General features: G+C 42.3%; 2 protein-coding genes across 4 annotated transcripts; both read left to right on the forward strand.

Annotated features, from left to right (window-relative positions):
* Window positions 1-1,396: 1,396 nt before the first annotated feature.
* Window positions 1,397-17,636, forward strand: LOC127615986 (kelch-like protein 10). Of its 3 annotated transcripts, XM_052087379.1 has the most exons (10): window positions 1,397-1,644; window positions 7,278-7,580; window positions 8,392-8,667; window positions 8,961-9,050; window positions 10,842-10,882; window positions 10,964-11,070; window positions 14,553-15,036; window positions 15,738-16,349; window positions 16,427-16,576; window positions 17,094-17,636. In XM_052087379.1, the coding sequence occupies exons 1-10, from the start codon at window positions 1,590-1,592 to the stop codon at window positions 17,454-17,456; spliced, it is 2,481 nt and encodes an 826-aa protein (XP_051943339.1). In that variant the 5' UTR covers window positions 1,397-1,589; the 3' UTR covers window positions 17,457-17,636. The 3 variants fall into 3 exon arrangements, with proteins under 3 accessions (XP_051943339.1, XP_051943341.1, XP_051943340.1); XM_052087381.1 differs by lacking the exons at window positions 1,397-1,644; window positions 7,278-7,580; window positions 8,392-8,667; window positions 8,961-9,050; window positions 10,842-10,882 and having other exon boundaries at window positions 10,964-11,060; XM_052087380.1 differs by lacking the exons at window positions 1,397-1,644; window positions 7,278-7,580; window positions 8,392-8,667; ... (1 more) ...; window positions 10,842-10,882; window positions 10,964-11,070 and adding an exon at window positions 11,174-14,066.
* LOC127616004 (kelch-like protein 10) lies at window positions 16,451-23,000 on the forward strand. The gene is made up of 6 exons (XM_052087407.1): window positions 16,451-16,576; window positions 18,793-19,024; window positions 19,575-20,058; window positions 20,921-21,532; window positions 21,610-21,759; window positions 22,449-23,000. The coding sequence occupies exons 2-6, from the start codon at window positions 18,873-18,875 to the stop codon at window positions 22,803-22,805; spliced, it is 1,755 nt and encodes a 584-aa protein (XP_051943367.1). The 5' UTR covers window positions 16,451-16,576; window positions 18,793-18,872; the 3' UTR covers window positions 22,806-23,000.
* The last annotated feature ends 125 nt before the right edge of the window (window positions 23,001-23,125 follow it).

Raw genomic sequence — 23,125 nt, forward strand, 5'->3', positions numbered from 1 at the left:
GCCCCTAAAAACACCAAAATCTATTAAATAAAATTTGCACAACAGTATTGTACTGTATAAAAGCACTTAGGAACATTTGTTCTCCACATAAGCCGCAGATGCAAAAAATATGTGCAGAAAACACGACTGAATGTATTGTCCATCCTTGTTGTCTTTGGTATATGAAAGGTGCAGCCACATTTCAATTAAGATAAGATATTCTTTATTTGTCCCACACTGGGGAAATTTACACAATGACAGATAATTTGAAATGATTCACTGATGTGTCAAATGCCGCAGTGCACCTCCAACTACGGGCGAGCAGGATTTACTCAACATCAGATTATTATTATTATTTTTGCATCTTAAAGAGGGTGGCTTTTTTTTCCCCTCCTTCTTTTTAAATATCTGTGTATGTGTACAGACTTGACATCAGAAAAAAATTTAATATTTTAGGAACTTTAACAAAATACACTAACGTCTAACCTAGCGTGTGGTGTTTTCCATGAGACAATAGTGCATGTGTGTGGTTATCGGAAGTCAATGGCAGCCTTCAGTGGAAAGTTCAAATATTGACACAGGCAACAAGCGACCAAAAAAAAATGTCCCCACCCACACACCACTTTCCATCAGACACCTGTTACCGGTTTGCTCTTATTGCACTGTCAGTTTGATTCTGTTTTCAGTCTCAATTATGAAGTGACTGTTTTCAGTTTATGTTGCTCATGTACAATGTATGGCAAAAAAGCACTTTTGAAGACTTTGTGCCAGTCGCTAAGTAAACAATGTACATTGACTTACGGTACATTTACTGGCCACATTACCCTTGAGGTAGAAATTGTTTTTTTGTTTTTAAAAATGTAGCCCCCCCAAAGCCATTTGCACATAGCAACAACCACCTCCTAAAAAAGTCTCAATAATCCATGTCTGAAAGGACATTGGAAGTCATCAACCAATTTAATTTCAAGAATCCATTAAAGTACAATTTTTACCATTTCCAACACTTTGAAAGGCGAACTGCGATAGTTTTTGTCCACTTTCCTCCAAAATGTGGTCCTTGTATACTGGGCCCAACACCAAATTGCTAAAGGTTTGAATTTTTGTTGGCCAAATTTGACGACTCAGCTTAAAGCATGAATCTTCAAAATTTCATCACTCCTTGCAGCTTATATTCTTATTTTCTCATAAAGTGGCCAGTAAATGCAAGCTTTTGTCATTACTTGACAATGTTTAAAAAAAAAAAAAAAACTTTTGTCATTTTGTTTGCAGTCCCAACCCTGCGCATGTGTAGTGTAAATATTGTACTGTCAGAGATAAAGTCGCACTCTTAACAGAAACCCGTGCTGCTAATTTAAATACTGGTTGATACCATGAAAAAAAGCTTACCCCAGCTTCGTGGCTGCACACTAGGGCGCCAGTCCTGGGGTGTTTTGTGCTACTCCGTGAGCGGAGTTTTCTTGAGTCAACTGAAAGCAAATTGAAGTGTCGAATAGTTAGATTTTTCCATTCTGAGACAAAAAAGTGAAAAGCTTGCCAGCTTTTTTTTTTCTTCAGTGGCCATACTGTAATGCTCTTCCTCATTTGAAACGAGTCTGCCTTCCTGAAGCGACATGAAGCTGGTTGTGTTTCTGTTAGTCCCTCTACTACAAATACATAAAACGCAAGGTAAGCACATCTGTTTTCTTGTTTTGTTTGGCTCATTGCCAGTAGGAACCGCCCAGGGAATTTTCCATTGAAGTGTAGGGAAAATGCAGTTTACTGTGATGTCTTTGGAACCACAACAACAGCTGTGGTGAAAAAAACAGTATGTGTGTGAAGAAAAGGAAGCAAAAAAAGTAAAACATGTCTTGGGAGAATGAGTTGTTGTTTTGGGAAGGCAAAAAAAACCCATTTTATTTTCTGTTGAAACTTTTTTTTTAATGCCTTTTTCACTTACCTCTTGCACCACAGAGACCAGACGGATGATACAAAATGACTCAAGAGTTATACAAAGTACGCAATGCAGTGAGAAGTATTTTGTCAGAGGGTTGCTTGTCCAACTGGACAATATTTGGCACAAAAACAATTGAGCAACTTTGAATTTGTGATGTTACCTCATGATGTGACGTGCAACGAAACCACATTTGTCTGGTTTGGCCTCTCCTTTATTTGCATGAAAACACTCAAATAGGAATTTAAAAAAAACCCGAAGCTGCACTTCTGGGCAAATAAAATTTGAGAGTTCTCGTCATGCTTACTGTATGATTCCTCAGATAATGCATTTAAAAATAAACCGTGCTTACAGTATGTCGAACCATGCTTCCTGTTCTTATAACTGATTTCCTCTTCTCGTTGACTTTTTTAAAAAAACTTGATTTGAAAGGGAAATGCATTTAAAAAAAAGAGAAAATGAAAAGTAATACTTTTTCAATTGTTCTATAATTTGTAAACAGAATTCTTTCTCCACTTTAATAGATTGGAATAACTTTAGCAATTTTCATTTTTGATGGAAAGATACCAGCTTTGAATGACAGGTTGCATATGTGCGTGAAAGGTCGCACTACGTATTCTATAATCTGCCTGATTATTGTCATATCAATATTAAAGCAATCAGTTGACTTATTATTTGTAAAAGTTTTTATAAACTGGGGGTTTGGCTGCCGCTGCTCTCCCACAAACGTTTGTGTTTTACGGTGTTTTTACGGTGTTTTTACGCTCGATTGTTTTACTGTTTCGCATGGAATCACTATCATCATCTCACAGTCATTCCACCCAGCCCCCATTCACGCCTGCCTCGCACTCTCAACTATCTTCGACTGTTTCGTTCCGGCGTCTCAGCGTCCTAGCCGTCAACCTGTCGCTCCTCCATTGACCTGTCAAGGGTCTGCTCCAGTCCTCGGTGGCCGAGCTCCTTCGGCTCCGCTTCCAATGGCTGGGCCCTCCTCCTCCTGCTCTACACCGGCTCCCGGACATCGTTCGCTTTCCTTCCCGGAAATATATTCATCGTGGGTCTCGTCGGGGCTTCTGCCTCAACCGATCCAACACCATCATCTCCTTCTGGTCTTCCTCCCGTCGGCCATCCAGAAACGCCGGCCGATCCATCGACCATCGTGCGTTAGCCGGCTTGGCTAGGTCGGCTAGACTTGCCTACCCGCCTTAAATCTTTCTTTCTTTCTTTATTATTTACTTTTGGTTATTACTATTGGTCTTGGCTGTACAGTGTCCTTGAGTGTTGTGAAAGGCGCTTACAAATCCATCCATACATCCATCTTCTACCGCTTATCCGGGGCCGGGTCGCGGGGGCAACAGCTTTAGCAGGGAAGCCCAGACTTCCCTCTCCCTAGCTACTTCTTCCAGCTCTCCCCGGGGGATCCCGAGGCGTTCCCAGGTCAGCTGGGTGACATAGTCTCTCCAGCGTGTCCTGGGTCTTCCTCGGGGTCTCCTCCCGGTGGGACATGCCCGGAACACCTCACCAGGGAGGCGTTCAGGAGGCATCCGAATCACATGCCCAAGCCACATCATCTGGCTCCTCTCGATGTGGAGGAGAAGCGGCTCGACTCAGAGCCCCTCCCGGATGACCGAGCTTCTCACCTTATCTCTAAGGGAGAGCCCGGACACCCTCCAGAGAAAACTCATTTCAGCCGCTTGTATCCGGGATCTCGTTCTTTCGGTCACGACCCATAGCTCGTGACCATAGGTGAGGGTTGGGACGTAGATCGACCGGTAAATTGAGAGCTTCGCCCTTTGGCTCAGCTCCTTCTTCACCACGACAGACCGATACAACGTCCGCCGTCCGCTTACAAATGTGATGTATTATTATTATTATAATATTTGATACTTCTTGTTTTAGAGCAGTAAGGAACATCTTGGAGTTTTTTTCTACGTATCCATCTATTTCAAACAAGTTTGTTGGATCAGGAATTTGTTTTGCTAGGTTCCTGCCGATGTTGACAAAATACTCATTAAATTCAATTGCTATTTCTGCAGTTTTTTCCAAAATAGTATTTTTGCCTTATTTCTGTTATACGAGTTGTTTATTTAGCTTTTCTATCAAAATAATTATGAAAAACTGCAAAAACAGGTAGGTGGTCACTTATGTCATTAATGAGAAGTCCACTTTCCATTTTATGATCAATCTTATTTATAAATATGTGATCTATTAATGTGGCCGTGTCAACTATTAGGTTTCAGGATTACTGGGAAAAAGCTGTTGCTGTACATAGTATTTATGAAGTCAGTTGCTTTTTTGTGTCCATTTGGGTTTAATAAGTCAACGTTAAAGTCACCACATATTATTAGTGTTTTCTTATCGTTCTAGTAACTGAGCATATCTGTTAGTTTTTTATTGAATGTGTCAATACATGATCCTGGTGTCTTATAGATGCAACTTGTGATATTTGATGCCTTTTTATTATGTATTTCAATGGTTAGACATTCCATTAGGTTTTCTGTGTTTGTCAATCTCTCGATTTTATTGCATTTAAGTACTTTGTCTACATATATTGCAACCCCCCCTCCTTTTTTGTTTTCTCTATTAGTTGCAAACATTTCATTACCTTCCATTCCCATTTCAGTTGTTTTATCTTCATCAAGCCAAGTTTCTGATCTGGCAATTATTTTACATTTATTGAATTTAGTCAGGTATTCTTTGATTTTTGACAAGTTTTTATAGAGACTTCTACTGTTTAAGTGTATAACTGAAAGTGCATTTTCCAATTTTATATTAGTGTTGAATTGTTCATCCAGGTAATAGAGTTTGTTACCCTTTGTTTGTTCTTGAAGAAGTTATTGTCTGGGTCCAAATGGTTCTCGGGATCGAATGGCTTATAGTCAATATCTTCAAAGGGTTGGAAGTCCATGTTTTTGGGATGTGAATTTCCCGCTCCCACGCGGTCGTCGATGGCTCCCTCGCGGTCGTCGTTGGTTCCCTTGCTGTCGTCGCTCGCTCTCTCGCCGTCATCACTGGGTCCCTCGTGGTCGCTGGCTCCCTTCCGGTCGTCACCGACTCCCTCACGCTTGCCTGCTGGCTGCCTCCCGGCTCTCTCACGCGCGCTAGCTGGTTGTCTCTGGCTCCCTTGCGGTCGTCGCTGGCTCCCTCGCGGTGGTCGCAGGCTGGTTGTCTCCCGGCTTCCTCACGGTCGCTGGCTTCCCTGCGGTCATCACTGGCTCGCTCACGGTCGGTCGTCGCTGGCTCCCTCGCGGTCGGTCGGTCTTGAAAAAGTTATTGTCCGGGTCCAAGTTGTTCTCGGGGTCAAATGTCTTGTGGTCAGTGGGGTTGGAAGTCATCAAAGGGTTGGAAGGGTCATCAAAGGGTTCGAAGTCCATGATTTTTGTATGTGAATTTCCTGCTTCAGTAGGATCAGAGTTTTTATCGTCTGGTGGTGAATAATTCTCAGTATGCTGCTTGATGGTCCGCCAATGAGTGAAGGGTGGGCGTGTAAGTGGACACTAAAGGGACGCCCGAAGCAGGTACCAACACCTGTAGAGAGTGTGGCTATGTGCATTGTTGCAAAACAACATCGGTTTTGGTTTCTAAGAACCCCCGAAAATAAATTCTACAAAGAGACACGCCTACGAAGCTCAGTTCAAACTTCAAGCCATCGGTTATGCTTTTGGCATGCGTGCCCATTTCACAGCAGCGGTGAAAAACCAAGTCAAGCAAATTAACTCTGAGCTTGCCGTTATTCCCGGAGGCTTGACTAAAGAACTCCAACCGCTGGACATCGGCATAAACCGGGCGTTCAAAATCAGTTGCGACCGGGCGTTCAAAGTAAAGTTGCGAACGGCATGGAAACAATGGATGATCGATGGCAAACACAACTTTACAAAGAGTGAGAGGCAGCGCTGGGCGAGTTACGCCACAATTTGCAAATGGATTGTGGCTGCTTGGACGAACGTGTCTGCTTGCACTGTTGTTCGAGTTTTTGGCAAAGCCGGCATCATTTGTGTGGAGCCACATGGCAATGAGAGTGACTCTGAGAACGAGAGGGAACGCAGCGTTTTTGATGGATTACGGTACTTGCACAATTGTTCAATTCTTTCTACACACACACGTGCTGCCACCATGTTTCGCTCTGTTCTTTACTTTCAAATGTGGGAAAGCTTCACCCGAGAGAAATGTTGACCCTGCTGTTGGTGCTCCTTCTTTCCGCTCTGCAATGCGTAGCAACTCACACTTTAGCATGCGATGCGTTCAATGACAACTGGGATGTGCAGTCCTCGGCTTCTGATACAGAGGATGAGGACTCAGATGGATTTCTGGGTGATGATTGATCGAAAAACGTAAGCACATTGTACGATGGCTAAATAAAATACAACGGGACTCAGTTTTGCTTCCGCTGCCTTTTTAAAAACGTGTTTTTAGCTTTTATCTGTATGTCTTGGCATGCTACCGTATGCTTCAAGCTAACGTGTTTTTAGCGTGCGCGCATGCATGCCGTATGTTTAAGCTGGCATTTGTTTTACCACTTTAAAACTGCGTCCAATGATACAGTGTGTGTTGTCTATATGTGAAATACAGAAATAGCACCCATTAATGAGACTGGGTCCAACCATACGGTGCGCCGAATGGTCGTGAAAATACAGTAATTGGAAGGGTCGGGGAAATGACATACACAAATGAAATGAACACCACAGGTTACTTTTTAAAGATTTTTATTGATTTTGGAAGCTTTCCCTGAAAATTAAGGACAATTAAGAACATCATTTTACAACTTCTTTTTTTTATGGATTTTTAAAATTAACTTTAAGGACCTGTGGGAACCCTGTAAAAAAGAAGTAAGATTAAGGGAGATGTTTTTTCAGAAATACTAAACTAAATAAACATTTAGACATTTTTTTAAAACTGTTGCAATTTGTGCAGGGTAGGTTAATTCATGCCCCTGCGACCATCAAGAGGATAAGCAGATCAGAAAATGAGTGGATGGATAAAAATAAAAGCCATTTGTAAAAAATGTTAAGTGGCAAAAATCGATTTCAATTTTTTCTAAGGAGAGAAGTTATCATTTTTTTCCCCTTGATAAATGTTGTGACGGAAGAAAAAAGTAGTATTTTGCTTTAAAAAAAGAGAACAGTACAATAACTATGTATTGTTTTCCACGTATTGTCTTTTTTTTTCTTGACAGTCTTTTTTTCTTGGAGGACAATTAACAAAGATCAAATTACATTTTAAATCAAATGACCCCCCCCCAAAACCCCTCTGGAAAAAAGGCCAAATATCATTTAAAAGTTTTGGTGATCAGTTATTCAATTGTTATATTGCGAGGTTGTTTTATTCCGGTGTTGTTATTTATGATTGTTGCCGTCTGATTTTTTTCAAGGGTCTGCAGCAGAGAGCAAGTTTGTCAAGCTAGGAGCTGACGTCGGTTTGGATGTAAAGAAGCCTGTAGTTTTTACACAGCACGAAGACATGTTCTTTTGGAAGGTCAACAGAAGTTTGGACATTTTTAGATCAGACAATAACACATCGACAAAAATATATCCCACCTACAAAGGAAGAGTAGTGGTACTCAAAAACTTTTCCTTGGTATTAAAAAATGTACAAGAGCCAGACGCTGGACTTTACACTGCAGTACTCAGTGGTAAACAAAATAAGCTGGCCGAATACCAACTTCACATTCAAGGTATGTCATTGATTGAAAAGATGTTGATGGCCCTTTTTGACTCAGAAATGTCTTGCACTTCCTGAAATGGAAGGAGAGTGAAACATGTTCAAGGAATATTAAAAAAAAAAACTAGTCTTAAAGATGCCTCGGTTCAATTTGATTATTTGCCACATATATTAATGCTGTTCTTGAGAAACAAAACATCATAGGGTGATCAACATGGCCACAGTCAAATTCACTCAGGATCATCATTGTTGTTTGAGAAATACAAATGCATTTGTCCCTCGGGTCAAACTGACCCAGGAACAGAAGTCCAGTGTCATGAAATCCATGACTCACAAACATTACCGGTTAAAAAACAAACAAACAAACATACCGGTGTGCTAAATATGCCCTGGGTCAAACTGACCCAAGAACATGAATGCTGTTCTTAAAAATGCATCACGCCTCCAGTCAAATTGACCCAGGATAATGACAGTCAAAGTATTGTGACAGAAGGGTTAAGAAATACCCAGGGTCAAAATGACCCAGAAGCATTGCTACTGAGAAATTCAAGAAGTGTAACACCAGACTGACCCTGAGTCTCAACTCAACTGTTTTTTAATGAGCACTTTAAAACAACCATCACTGTATTATACATCAACATCACGGTACCTGAGAAAAGAACGGAGCAGATCAATTCGACCCAGGGCGATTATAGCAATTTACTAGACCTGAATGTCAATGGGCAGTCAAACATTCCATGGGTCACACTGACCCAAGAAGATTATTTCTGCCTCTGCAAAACTTTTCCACCTGTATACTAACGAATTGACATTGAATTTTACAGCCGCGGTGTCTCCCGTCAAGCTGGAGGTGGTGTCACTGTTTGCTGACTCCGACTCATGTAACTTGACGGTGACCTGTCGGAGCGACAAAACTCACCTCAACGCCACGTTTGAATGCCGACATGCTAACTGCACTGCAAAGGATGGAGGCGAGCCGTCAAATGCAGATTGGCATCTCGTGGTCTTCATCTTAAATTCCTCTATCGTGTGCCGACACAGCAACCAGGTTAGCGAGATGAAGGAGGCAAAGGCTCTTCAACAAGTCTGCCGGCAACATGGTGAGTACTCAGTATGCGGTACATATGTAATCTAGTGGCCTGTGGGTCTGTTGTTATGCAAAACCCAGCAAAGGCACGATTTCTATTTGTGGTCGTTTTCATAAAGAGATCCTGCAAAACTGGTGCAGCAAATCCAGAATGGTAGAAAACTCAGTGAAGGCAAAATATTGTATGTGGCCTTTGTATACTTTCACACAGAGATCCTGTGCTGCTTATGAAAATCAGCCAGGAAAAAGACATGCACCGTATAACGGGCTTAAAAAGTTGATTTCATTTTTTTCTGTCTTCCACAGTACCCAAAGAAATCTCAGTCTTTACCTGGATCTGGATCTGTACACCAATAGTAATTGGCCTTGCCCTTGGTCTTATATTTGCTTTAAGAAGTAAGTTTTCCTCATTGTTGCTCTAATCAAATCCCAAAGGTGTTAACTGATGACGAGCACCTTATCCTAAACCTAGTCCTACCCAAGGTGCCCCTTTCAAGAACCGAAGTGACATTTCATCTTGTGTAGAAAACCAATCAGAACCCATTGTACTTGATGTGTCGGCCCGGAGCCAGACCCCCACGCCTTCTCCCGGGGACCAGGGGCGCGCCGAGGCGTTCCCGGGCGTCAGCTGCAGGATCCGGTGGGCCGACACCAAAGAGGCGAGAATCAAAGGTTTCTTAAGCAAACCGCAGCTCAGAGGACACACCAGAAGTTTCAAAGAGCTTGAAGCCGAGATCGTTCGAAGTCCAAAAATAAACTAAGTCCAGAGGCCAAGGTGCAGGCTGGTCACAAACGAGTTTATTCAATCAAAACCCGGAGAGGTACAGATGTGCACATCACAAGAACTCTGAAACTCCTCGCAACATACACAGGTTTTATAGCGATATGAGATGCAACCCCTCTTTTTTCCATTGGTTGGTGTCTAAGATATTTTGTTACCTTAATGGTATCATACTGCGTTGTGTATTCTGATTGGCTGTGGCTTTCCTCGCTATCTAGATTTTAATGGTAACTCCAAGTACTCCATAACTTAGTTTGTAGATTATAATGGTATCACACTTGTTCTATTTATTAAAATATAATAGGGGCCCCTACTGGGCCTTTTTATGATTGCTTGAGGTTTTTACCATGTATGTATGGTCGCCTTGTGTTGACCCTTCCTGAGTAGACAATGACTGGTTTTAAAAGAGGCTTTTTATGGTTGCTTAAGGTTTTTTCTATGATTGTATGTATGGGTTCCTTGTGTTGATGGCCCCGGAGCAGACAATGACCGGTTTCTTGTTTTTGCCGTGTTTGCTCATCTTCCGCAGGCGATGCCTGTAGGCTTCCTCAACGTGGGTCAGATGACGGACAACTTGTCTTTCTTACCAATGACTTTTAGGGGCGACCATCCTGTTTTGCTCGTGACAACCATACTTATTTTCCACTTTCTTCTACTTCGTTAATATACCATTAGCTTCTGGGTTCTGTATTTGCTTGACATTAATTCCTCTATTCGACAACCGTATGCCTGTTTTCTCTCTATCAGCTATGGGTTATTGAAGTGGTTTAACACATCATTAATATAAAACAGACACTACATACTCCTCCCCTTACCGTAGTCTAAATCATTGGCTCCCTTACACTAATCCGAGTGCCATTTAATCCAAATCGTAAACCTAACCATAAACATAGTCCTCTGACCCACGATTTAATGGAAATCATCAATCTATTCTCTTGTTCTTATTCCCCAACTACAGTCCCAATTTTTGCTTTCTTTACCCTAATACTCGCATCATTTTATCTCAATGCTGAACCTCTCAAAAGCCTTATCCTCACACCCAAACCCTGGTTTCCCTTGCATTAATACCAGTAGAATTTAATCGACTGTAAATCCTCAAACTTTCTGAATCCCTCCATCCCTAGTCCTAACAGTGAACACACATTTGCCCAAGTACCTCACCATCATTCCCTAATACCAGTCTGAACCATTAACCCCCTTACATAAACGCAAGTACCAGTTACTCTGCCCCTGACACTACAATAATCCAAGTTCAATTTACCACAATGGAGCCAAGCTTCTGTCCCCAGACCCGAACCCTTCACTCCTTATCCAAACCGTAGCCATATCCTAAATTGTTTTGTGGTCATACAACTGCGGGGATACTGTGGAATTACTGGCAAGTAACTTGTGCAAATACCCTTCAGGAAGAAAAAGACAGGCCACCAGAAAACCTGAAGGATGTCAAGTAAGTCCTGGAATCGTACAATCTGCCAAAAGGCACAGAAACCAAATTATACTTTAACATTTTTATTCAATTTCCTTGCAGGAGATCAATCTGGGACCAAATATGGATGCCAATGATATCGATAATGGCACTACTCCAAACTCTACCTACTCCTTGGTGGGACATCACAAAGGACCGGGTGAGACCATGTACACTCAAGTTCTGAGACCTGCGAAATTACCTAAGATGCCGGAAGCGGACCCCAAGCAGGTCACAAGGCAGAATAATAGCAACTCGCTATTGGTATTGTAACTATTGCTGTCAAGTAATCAAAAAATTGTAAGATTAATTAATTATGATCTGCAATTAATTGATCTAATTAATCTATATTTTAATCAAATCTAAAAAGTGCAGAGAAAACCCCTATTTTCATTTTTAATTCATTACATTATTGAGGCAACCTTTTAGTTTTGACGACCAGGGGGAATATCACTGGGGTTTTTGGGGGGTAAATCTCTAAATAATAAAATAAAAATAGAACATCAGGTCCATAAAAAGTGCTTAGGTTAACATATCAAAAAGAGTAAGAACATTTTTCTGAGCAATACAAGTACTCTTAGGATAATAAAAAATAAACAAGAGCCCCTTAAATCACAGTGCAATGTAAATTAGCACTTCAGAAATAACACTGTTCATCATAAATAAAGTGCTGAAATAAACATCAACCACTTCTGGTTGGCTACTGAGGACACAGCAACTATGCTGACTTCATGCCTAGTACGCAAGGTGTTCTCCTCGAGTTTAGTTTGGTGAAGCGCTTTGCTTTAGTTCGCTATATTGCTAACACTTTTGGTGCTAACTTTAGCTGTGAATTAACTTGCGACTGGGCGCTGTGCATTAATGGGGGATGCTAAACTTGAGTTCCTTAGGTGGTCAGTAAACTCCTTCCTACAAATTTGGCACAACACTCTACTTTTATCAATAGTGCCGTCAGGGTGTTTTTGAAAAGTAAATTTTTCATTCATTGTGCCGAGAATTCTCGCATGCTCCCCCATCTCCTCTCCTCACCGCTGCTTACTGAGCCTGCCCAACTCCAATGGGAGCCAATCAGTTTATGCTCAACAAGCCCAAACATAATGACAGCTAATCAATGTCCGTCTCAGGCTCTGACTGACAGTTGTTTGACCACCCTCAACTACTCGAACACAGGAAGCCAACACATGAAAAGGGAGATTATAAAAAGGCAATCAACAATAAAGTTAGAGATTAATATTTAGATTAACGCGATTAAAAAACATAATGCGCTAAATATGATAGCAATTAATTATTCACAATTAACGCGATAAATTGATACCTCTAATTGTAACAATACGCTCTTTCTATTTATACGTTTCCTTGCCTGTAGATTCTCAGTTAATTAGCACATGGTTTTCCACAAAAGTTGAAACAAGGCAGCTAGACTCTTAATAACTGTTGAAAACATTTCACCTTTAATGCAAAAGGCAAATTGCAATTGCAAGTGCGGAGTCACCCTATTTTTGTCTTTAGTGGGTTGTATCCCATCGAGGTCGCTGCTTGATGGTTGTTCTTTTGTGAATGTTTAGTTTTCCTGCTGCTGCTTTTGACCAGTGATTGCTCTTCACTTTGTCGGTATGTCTTTGCATTAAATACTTTTGTACTTTTGAGTCTACGTTTGTGGGATCTGATTGCCGTTCAGTTTGTTCCCGAACTGTGTCAACAGTAGTGCTTGAACTTGCATATGAGCAAATTTACAAGTTCCATATGATTTTTTTGACTTGTGCTGCAAGCAAAGATTTGAGTTACGGATTCATTTTTATCCTCAACAACCAACTGAAGTAAAAAAAAAAGAGCAATGAAGGTGGAATCTCTTAAATGTAACCACAATTCACCAACAAATCAATTTACAATCTTTTCACAATTGTTGCTTGAGTTCGTGAACTATACTACTTGACATCTAGGCACCGTAAATGGCATCGGCTCTGTACATTGCATTGTCAGGTATCTGTTTTTTTCCCCTTTCTGTACATTTTTGCCAAACCTCTTGGTTTTGGCACCCGAAGAAAGTGATATTACTCAGCTGTTACTGGCGACAATAGAAGCTGGTCTTTACGTGTACTTATGATGTTTTGTTATATTTTCATATTTCCATTTTATAGTCTTATTTTTCTTTGATTTAAAAATATAAAACTACTTCAAAAATGCACTGTGGTGTTGTAAAATGTTGAATCCACTGTAAGATTATGCACAGTTTGAGCATTTAATTCAGTGATTCTCTCACATACCCCGCTTTGTTACAGTTGCAGCGGTTGCAAAAGCGCCATATCAATAAAGATGAGTTGATTTTAACTCAGGAAGATATCAGAGAGATCATTGCTGCTTTTGAACTGAGAAAAATGAGCAACCAAGGACGGAAGCCTCAACAGTGAGGTCCACCGAAAACCTACCCACACAGATCAGACCTATTTTTTGACCTCCATCTCCCAAACCCTACACTCTCAGACCAAGCTGTTGCACCCCAAGGACAAAAGCAACCTCAGCAATGTTGAATACAGTTCAGTTTAGCGTAGTTTGGTGAGGAGTGCAGTGTCTTCTTGATTAGAGAAACCAACAAACCCCAACACGGAACACAGGTCAGCCTCTACAGGTCCAAAGTCAGCAATTCGTTTGCAACGCACCGACAAATAAGGGACTGTCCTTGAGGACAACAATGTTTAAGTTGAAATGTCTCTCACGACTAAGAGTCAGTTCCCGTGGTATAACGTTGGCGGTGTTCTTTGGCTTGAATTTGTTACAAATTTGTTGTTTGCGGTTTTGGGCATGAAACAATTGTGGACAAGTGATGTTTTCCTTAATTCTGACATGGGGGCGCTTTGATGATGCGTCAAGGAGCTTTTGACACAGGACATCATTGGGATGTAATGGCATGACCCAATCTTGCGGCATGCCACCCAAGTTCCCTTGCTGCATGTCATTTGTGCCGCGACCCGGCAGGACTACAAAGTGTCACGAAATGGTCAAAATTCAAGATGAATTGTGTGGATGGTAGACTTACAAGCAAGTGCGTAGAATGTGTGTACGAGGAACTGCGACAGACCCGAGGTCTCAGCGACGCACTTATAATAGTCGACCATGTGGAGTTTCACGTCCATAAGATCATCATGTGCAACTGCAGCCCGTATTTTGGGTGAGTGCATCCCTCACAAAACCTCATAAAACCTGGTCTGAGTTGAACATTTGCAGAGCATTTGTCAATGTCTTCATTTTGAAATGAACATTCAATGTTAACACGCTGGTTCTCAAACTGGGGTAAGAGGACAAAGCTTGTAAAACAATTTTGAACTCTTTCCAAATCAACTTTTGACCAATTAAACGCTCTGAGATGCCCCACAAATCTGACAGTGTACATGTTTCTATTTTTCACAACATTCACACCTCCACCCCCAACTTGTATCACAGCATCCATCCATCCATTTTCCACTGCTTTGTATCACAGCATTACAACTTTTAAGATCCTTTAGAGGTAGATCTGACAATTACGGGTGTTTTATAAGGGTGTGATTGGAAAAAGGTTTCTTACCCCCCGCACCTCCAAATTTAAGAATGCTGGTCATCGCTCATTCGTACGTTTTAAGAAATGTTGAAATCTTTTGTCTGTGTCCCCAATGCTCAGAGCCCTCTTTCTACGTTGGTCCACCCCAGACCAGAAGGTCTATGCCATCCAAGGTCTTCCAGCTCACTTAATGCAGCTCTTCATTGATTTCGCGTACACCGGTTATGTGTTGGTGACAGAGGACAATGTCAAGGACTTGTTGATAGCCGCTGACAAATTCAACGTCATAGGCATTGTCGAAATCTGCTGCGCGTTTCTAACAGAACAGCTCTGCCCGGAGAACTGCATCGGCATCTGGCAGTTCACGAGGAACTGCCACACCCCTCAGCTGCAGAGCAATGCCTACAATTATATTTTATACCATTTTGAGGAGGTTTCTACATCGGATGAGCTGCGGCAACTCTCCATGCAGGATTTGAGTGACATGCTCGACAGAGACGACCTGATCGTGAAAAAGGAGAATATTGTTTATGAGGCCATCCTACACTGGATTGCACAAGAGCCTTGGGAGCGGGGCAGAAACATGCCGGTGCTCCTAGCCAAGGTAAACTGCAGTTACATTAACCACAGCAAAAACAATCTACAATCATCAGGGTTGAAGTTACGGTAGTCAAGACTAACCAAAACTAATAACTAAATGAGCCCCCATATACAGTCGGCAGTCAACATTCCAATTGACAGCTTAATTCTCCACAATCAGTTCTCCAGTGCACACAACTGATCACGAGCCCGCCAATGACTTACTTGACAATTCTGCGGAAAAATTGATTGCAATCCCCGTTGACATCTTTATGCCGGACAATCTGGAAACCACTTTCGACAACTTCACGGGACAATTACTCACACTGACTTTGAAAACATCTTCCATTGGCAACTAACACTTTACACGTCACGAAAATTCATTCCAACTTCCACAAACACTCATTCTGCCAAACAACCTTGATAACTTTACTGATGAGTTGATTGCACCCAAACACCCTGGTGGTAACGTTATGCCAAAAACTGATTCCTCCAACATCATCATCAACAATGGGTCGCCACCCATGTCCAACATTTAACAACACCCGATTGCACCCCGATTGATAACGGCATCAATCGAGGATCCCTTCCTTGTCAAATTTGCCTAAGAACTGATTATGCACACTCTAACAAATTCTTCCTATTCTCAATACTTGACAAAACCCTGACAATGGTCATATGTATAAGACTTGTGTGACAACCCCAAAAATCTTCTTGCAACTCTAGGTCCGTCTTGCACTGACCAGTCAGGAGTACATTACCATCAACGTGCTGACAAACCAGCTGGTGCAGAACAGCCGTGAATGCCAGGAGATGGTCTCCTTTGCGTCACGCGTCATTAGTCACATGGCGAGAAACTCTGTGTCTGCATACTGCAACTTGGTGGCCCGTCCTCGCCTGCCTTCCGCTATCCTGCTGGCCATTGGTGGCTGGAGCGGTCCAAGTGCCACTGAGTACATTGAGGTGTATGATGTCCACGCCAACTGTTGGGACTATCTGTTCGACAATATGGACCAACCCCGAGCGTACTGTGGCGCCACCTTTCTCAATGACGCCATCTATTGTCTGGGTGGCTTTGATGGCACGGAACACTACAATACTGTCAGCCGCTTTGACCTGAGGACGCGCACCTGGCAGGAAGTGGCGCCTATGCACTCTCGCCGGTGCTATGTGAGCGTAACAGTGCTAAACGGCTGCATCTTTGCATTAGGGGGCTATGACGGACATGTCAGACTGAGAACTGCGGAGTACTACACGCCAGAAACCAACCAGTGGACTCTTATTACAAGTATGCACGAACAGAGGAGCGATGCCAGCTGCACCACTCTCAATGACAAGGTGAGTGGAAACTGAATTTGGCTGTCTGTCATCCACGCCTATTCGAATTCATCACCCGTCACACCATGTGACTCCAGATTTACATTTGCGGCGGCTTTAATGGAAACGAGCCCCTGCAAACGGCTGAATATTACAGCCCAGAGACCAACGAGTGGACAGTGATGGCCCCAATGAGCAGCCGTCGTAGTGGCGTTGGGGTCATTGGGTTTGCTGACCATGTTTATGCAGTAAGTACAGTGTACGACAATCTGAAACTTGTACAAAATTTGGTGTCCCAAAATTGACCGAACATTGTGTCATCCAAAATATGTGACCAAAATGTCCACATTTTTCAAGACCTTTGTACACAAATCTTTGTCTAACAAATTTTGGCCACACATTTTAGGATATTTGTCTTGGATATACATTTCGACTACATTTACATAAATTTTGGGTAAATGTAACATTTGTCACACATTTTTGGATTTTTGGACTTGTTTGGACAGTATTTTGAAGTTAAAAAAAATCTTAGGTCTCAATTTTTGGACATGCATTTTTGAATTAAATACACACAAATGTAAATTAAATGTGGACATAAGATGTATTTGGTCACAAATATTTGGACACAAATTGGGACATTTTTACATAACTAGAAGAAGTCTGCAAGATTAAAAGTGAATACATTTTCAACCGATTTAACTCTGTATACTGAACAAATTTGAGGTTATTTCAGTGGTGAAAAGATTAATTAAGATGCTCCTAAAGGTTGGCGGTTACGATGGTGAAGTCCGTCTGACCAGTGCCGAGGCCTACAACCCTCAAACTAACAACTGGATCGTGTTGCCCCCCATGCAATGCCCCCGAAGCAACTTTGGCATTGAAGTAGTGGAGGATTGTCTCATTGTTGCTGGGGGTTACAACGGCGTCTCCACCACCAGCCACGTGGAGTACTATGACCTCACCACTGGTCTGTGGTCTCCGGCTAGCGACATGCGGATTTCCCGTAGCGGTCTCACTTGTTGTGTGATGACCGGACTCTACAACATGACCCAATGTGCTATCATTCGAAATGATCTACCATTGCTCTTCCTGGAAGATGATATGGCAGAAATGGATGATGATATCTAAATTTGAATTATCAACTGCCCTCAGAACGTAATCGCAACCAAGAGGGAAAAATGAATAAAAGATGAAAAAAACTCATTACAACAAAATATGCTGAGTCATACTTTATTTTGTCATTTACACTGATATGTGAATATTTGAGAGAAGTATCTTATTTAGGGATCAATAAAATGTTCATTTGGAGATACATTTTGTGCTTTTGTAAAAGACTGATATAGAACTGATCTACTATCTACTGATCTACTGTATTTCCCCCCCATTACTTAGCTGAGGGATTCAAGTCAAAAGTGTTTGCACAACATCACATCACGACCACAACCATCAATGGAGGTTTTGCATACCAAAAGAATTTACCATTTGTGGTGGTTGTGCAGGCTTCCAATTTAAGAGCTTAAACATTTGGGTTTTCCACATCAACTCTGGCTGGTGCTGCCCTAACCAAGCCTCATTGCATAAACCGATGAAGCCTCGGATGAGAGGCAAAACATCTTTATTCTAATTTGTATTAAACCGAATCTCTTTTTTTTAATGCATCTATCTGGCATACATAGGAAGTGACTGGTTTCCCAGCTGTCTCTGCCATTGAGGATGAGAAGGAGGAAGAAATTGTGCTGGGATTTTGGCCGCCATTGAGGGGTCTGGATTGGGGCGCCAATTAAGCCACCACTGCTTGTCGGCAATTTCCACAATGGTGGCTCAGAAAATGTCTCATTACAAGTCCAGTTCCTTGTTACACTCTCAGTTACACACTCCTTGATCACATCTTAAGTTGCTCATTCACTGCTATTCATCGGTCTCGAAACCAAATATGCAAACGGAAAAGGTTGGCAGTGAATGGGTGGCAAGCCAAATTATGATATTCTTAACTTACTTTTGGGTGGGATGACTATTATCTTTGTAAGACTGATACAGAAAAAGGTATATATGGGATTGGAAATTTAATATTTGCAGATGTTTAATATTTACAGAGGTTAAAGTTTTGGAGTCTACAGTTTCCACACTGTTTGGGTTGGAATATCTTATTCCAACACCAAATTTAGAGACCCCGTCTTTTCTTGTCTACACCTAAGGTGGCAACTCTGGCAAACCAAATTCTTCACAACTTACTTTTTGGGGGTGTCTAATGTCTTTGGCATGAGACTGAATATTGGATATGGTTATTATGGTATTAGAAATATTGTATCATTGGGCTTTTTAGAGTTGAAGCCAGTGATGCCTGCTTTAAATGCAAAGCACAGAAGCCTTGATGATGTGGATGATGTCACCGCAGATGGCCAACATGGCTTTTGACACAGAATGCCACCATGATGTAAATGTAGAAGTCTCCCCCTGCTTACAGCATTCTACGCTTTACTATGCGACTTCCGCTGAGGCTTCGGCAGAAGTCGAAAGCGTTGAAGACATGGCAACAAATTCAAGATGAGTTACGATGGACAGTTGTTATACAAGTCTGGCTCCGTGTACAACCAACTACGCCTAACGAGAGAACTGAGTGACGCCGTCATTACGGTCGATCAAGTCGAGTTTCACATCCATAAGATCATCCTGTGCAACTGCAGCCCATACTTTGGGTGAGTTGCTCTCATCTCACGTTATTATTGACCAGAGGTAGGGGATTTGCATCACATGACTTGCCTAGGGTCAGACAGAAGTCACCAATAATACTGATTGCTTGGGAAACTTGACAAGCCTTGCCAGTTTGGAAATCTGCACTTGTGTAGTGCATGCAATCTGGCGATCTGCAATCTGGCGACCCATCAGTATCCTATGACGCAGAGCACCTCATGGAGGAAGCATTATGGAGAGAGATCGGAAGATTATCACACTTGTTTTCAATAAGTGACAGTAAAGAACTAGACAATAGTGGTTTGAGAACCCTTAAAATTGTACTAGATTCCAAATGTATAAGTACAGACAACTATAATATAGCCTACTGCCGCGGCCAATGTGTAAATAAACAAGCTGTGACTGAGATCGTAGTACTTGAATTGACTTTCTTTACCCAAGAAATGACTCGACGTGACTTGCTTTAAGTTGATTTGGGACTCGACTTAATCGCTTTGAGTTGCTTTGAGCATATGTGACTTGTTACCAAAATATCCTGTTCTCTGTCCTTTTCAGAGCCCTCTTTCTACGTTGGTCCTCCCCAGACCAGAGGGTCTACACCGTACATGGTCTGACAGCTCCCTTTATGCAGCTATTCATTGACTTCGCATACACCAGGTCTGTGTCTGTGACAGAGGAGAACGTACAGGACTTGTTGATTGCTGCCGATAAGTTCAACGTCATTGGCATCGTTCGATCCTGCTGCACATTTCTAAAAGAACGGCTCTGCCCGGAGAACTGCATCGGGATCTGGCAGTTCACAAAGAACTGCCACACTCCAGAGCTAGAGGACAATGCCCACCAGTACATCCTGTACCATTTTGAGGAGGTTGCGATGTCGGATGAGTTGTGGCAACTCCCCATGCAGGACTTCTGTGACATCCTCGACCGGGATGACCTGATTGTGAAAAAGGAAAACACGGTTTACGAGGCCATACTCCAGTGGATAGCACATGCCCCTCAAGAACGAGAAGAAAATGTGGCTATGCTCCTTGCAAAAGTGAGTCAACCCCTTTGACATCCTGTTGGGAGTGTGGTGTGGTTGCAATCCGCAAAACATTTTGTTTGTAATGGTATGAGGCCTGTCAAAGAAAAATAACCTGATGTCCTTATAAAGATTGTAAGTACATGAGGGTCGGTCTTGGACATAAGGCCAGTCCGAAGGTCTCTAGATCTCATCTCAATCACATTTTTATTTGGTCTTGTGGAGTAAGACATAAGGGACCAATTAAGACCTAGTCAACACAAAAATGTCAGAGAACCGCAAGGCGTTACCTATGAACTGGATAAATGTACAGCTGTAATTGAAAATCAAAACCACCCCAAAATTAGTTGCCTGTGTTTTTAGATTTGTACGAGTCTAAACCTGAATTGGTTTCTCAATGTGATCTCAACTTACATTTGGTCTTAGTCTCATCTCAAACTCAATCCCTTCTTCATATTGAGTGAGTCTCACTGGTTTGGTCTCAGTTTGGCCTCAACCCCATGAAAATCTTGGGTCTTGTCATTGTCTCTACCTGCTTTGTTTTTAGTCAATACGTTCTCAACTCCTCAAAATCTTAGTCTTCATTTTGTCTCAACCTGCTATTATCTTGGTTTAATTCAATTGCAACCACAAGTTTTGGCCTGGACCCTGCTTTGGTCTTAGTTTGTACTTATCTCAATCAGCTACGATTTTAGTCTTGATTTAATATTAACCCCTGAAAATCTTGGTCTCATTTCGGTTTCAATACCTCTGTGTCTTGGGCTCAACTGAACAAGCATCATACCTACAACTTGGTTCCCGAACTGTCAAAAACACTAACAAAAATGGTACCTAATTCCCCAATGAATGACATATTATAGTGTCTTATGACTTGTAGGTCCGTCTGGCTCTGACCAGTCAGGAGTTCATCACCATCAACGTGCTGACTAATCAGCTGGTGCAGAGCAGCAACGAATGCCTCGAGATGGTGGCTTTCGCAATCAAAATTATACGTCACATGACCGCCAATTCCGTGTCTGGATTTTGCAACCTAGTCGCCCGTCCTCGCCTGCCTTCCACCATCCTGATGGCCATCGGTGGTCGCAATGGCCGAAACTCAGCACACCGTATCGAGGCTTACGACGTGCACACCAACTGCTGGGGCTACCTGGTAGATGATATGGATCAACCCCGTTCGTACTGCGGGGCCGTCTTTCTGAATGACTCCATCTACTGTCTGGGGGGCTTTGATGGGGCGGAACACTACAACACTGTCAGCTGCTTTGACCTCAACACGCGCACCTGGCGGGAAGTGGCCCCCATGCACTTCCGCCGATGCTATGTAAGCGTCACAGTGCTTAATGGGTGCATCTATGCGATCGGAGGCCATGACGGACGTGTAAGACTAAAGTCAGCGGAGTACTACAGGCCAGAGACAAATCAGTGGACTCTTATTGCCAGCATGCACGAATTGAGGAGTGATGCGAGCTGCACCACCTTAAATGACAAGGTAACTGAGCTCAGTAAGGTGCATTTGTGTTTTGCTGACCTTGCTTTAATCGGCTAGTCACCTTCATGTGGTTCCAGGTGTACATTTGTGGCGGTTTTAATGGAAATGAGTTCTTGCAAACAGCAGAATATTATAGCCCAGAGACTGATGAGTGGACAGTGATGCCCCCCATGAGCAGCCGTCGCAGCGGCACCGGAGTCATTGGCTATGCTGACCATGTTTATGCAGTAAGTAGCATATCATAATACAGTAAACCAGGGTTGTCCAACACCTGTCCTCGAGGGCCTCCATCCAGCATGTTTGAGATGTCTCCCATTTGATTCAAATGATCAGCTCATGTGCAAGCTCTGAGAAGTCTGATAAGGATCCTGATCATTTGAATTAGATGTGTTGGAGGTGGGAGACATCTACATGCCGTGTAGAGGCCCTTGACAAGAATAGGACAACCCTACACTAAACTCTGCCGTGAATAGCAAAAAACACCCACATGCTTAGAAAAATACAGAATTGCCTACATTAATAGTTCCAACGTTAATTCTGGCACCAATTATGATCCCACAAAGTTTTAATATAATTTCAAAGTCATTTCACATTCCACTTAAAATGAAATGGTTTACAATTTGATTTCTGAAAAAGAACATACGCATGCCATAAAAACTAACGGTGCCAGTTTTAAACCCAGCTACTCCCTGACATGGAAAGATCTTTGAACAGTTCTAAATGTATGACTTAAAAATACTTATTTGAACCAATGATTACTTTCGAATTAGCCAGGACTTTTTCACCAACTGTGGCTACTTAGTGCGTTACAGAGTTGTACAAATGGTTCGGGGTCACCATGCTGTAACTCTACAAAACACCTGATGAGTGGCTTTGCTGTTAAAAAATGTCTCCTCTCTTAATTGTGCTTTTGAAGGTTGGAGGTTATGATGGTGACATCCGTCTAGCCAGTGCCGAGGCCTACAACCCCCTTACTAACAACTGGATCGTCCTGCCCCCTATGGAATCCCCCAGAAGCAACTTCGGCATAGAAGTTGTTGAGGATCGACTCATTGTTGCCGGGGGTTACAACGGCGTCTCCCCAACCAAGCTGGTGGAGTTCTACGACCTCACCACCGGTCTGTGGTCTCCAGCCAGTGACATGGGGGTCTCTCGAAGCGGGTTGACTTGCTGTGTGATGTCTGGACTTCGCAACATAGCCCAATATGCTATGCTCCGTAACGATCTACCTTTGCTAAGCTTGGAAGATGAAATGCTGACTATTGAGGACTAAGCCAGACTCGGGAGCATTATGCTGAAAAGTGAAAGAAACTGTAAAACTGCTTCAGTACAAGAGAGAAACTACAAGACATAAACAACCTTGAAACTTGTGTTGAACCATGTTTTTATTCCGTTCTTTTAGATATGGACACTAATGAATTGATGCAAAATGCCATCCAGGGAGTCAATAAATTACTGTGTTACCATGTGTTACGAGTGTCCCAAATTTAGAGCTTTTTTTCCAGTCACAAGCAAGCTTCATTTACACCTCCGCTCAAATGAACTTTGAAAAAAAGTAAAGCTACAGCCACTGATGCACTTTCAACCATTGAA

The sequence above is a fragment of the Hippocampus zosterae genome, chromosome 15 (assembly GCF_025434085.1).
Source record: "Hippocampus zosterae strain Florida chromosome 15, ASM2543408v3, whole genome shotgun sequence".
NCBI classification, from domain to species: domain Eukaryota; kingdom Metazoa; phylum Chordata; class Actinopteri; order Syngnathiformes; family Syngnathidae; genus Hippocampus; species Hippocampus zosterae.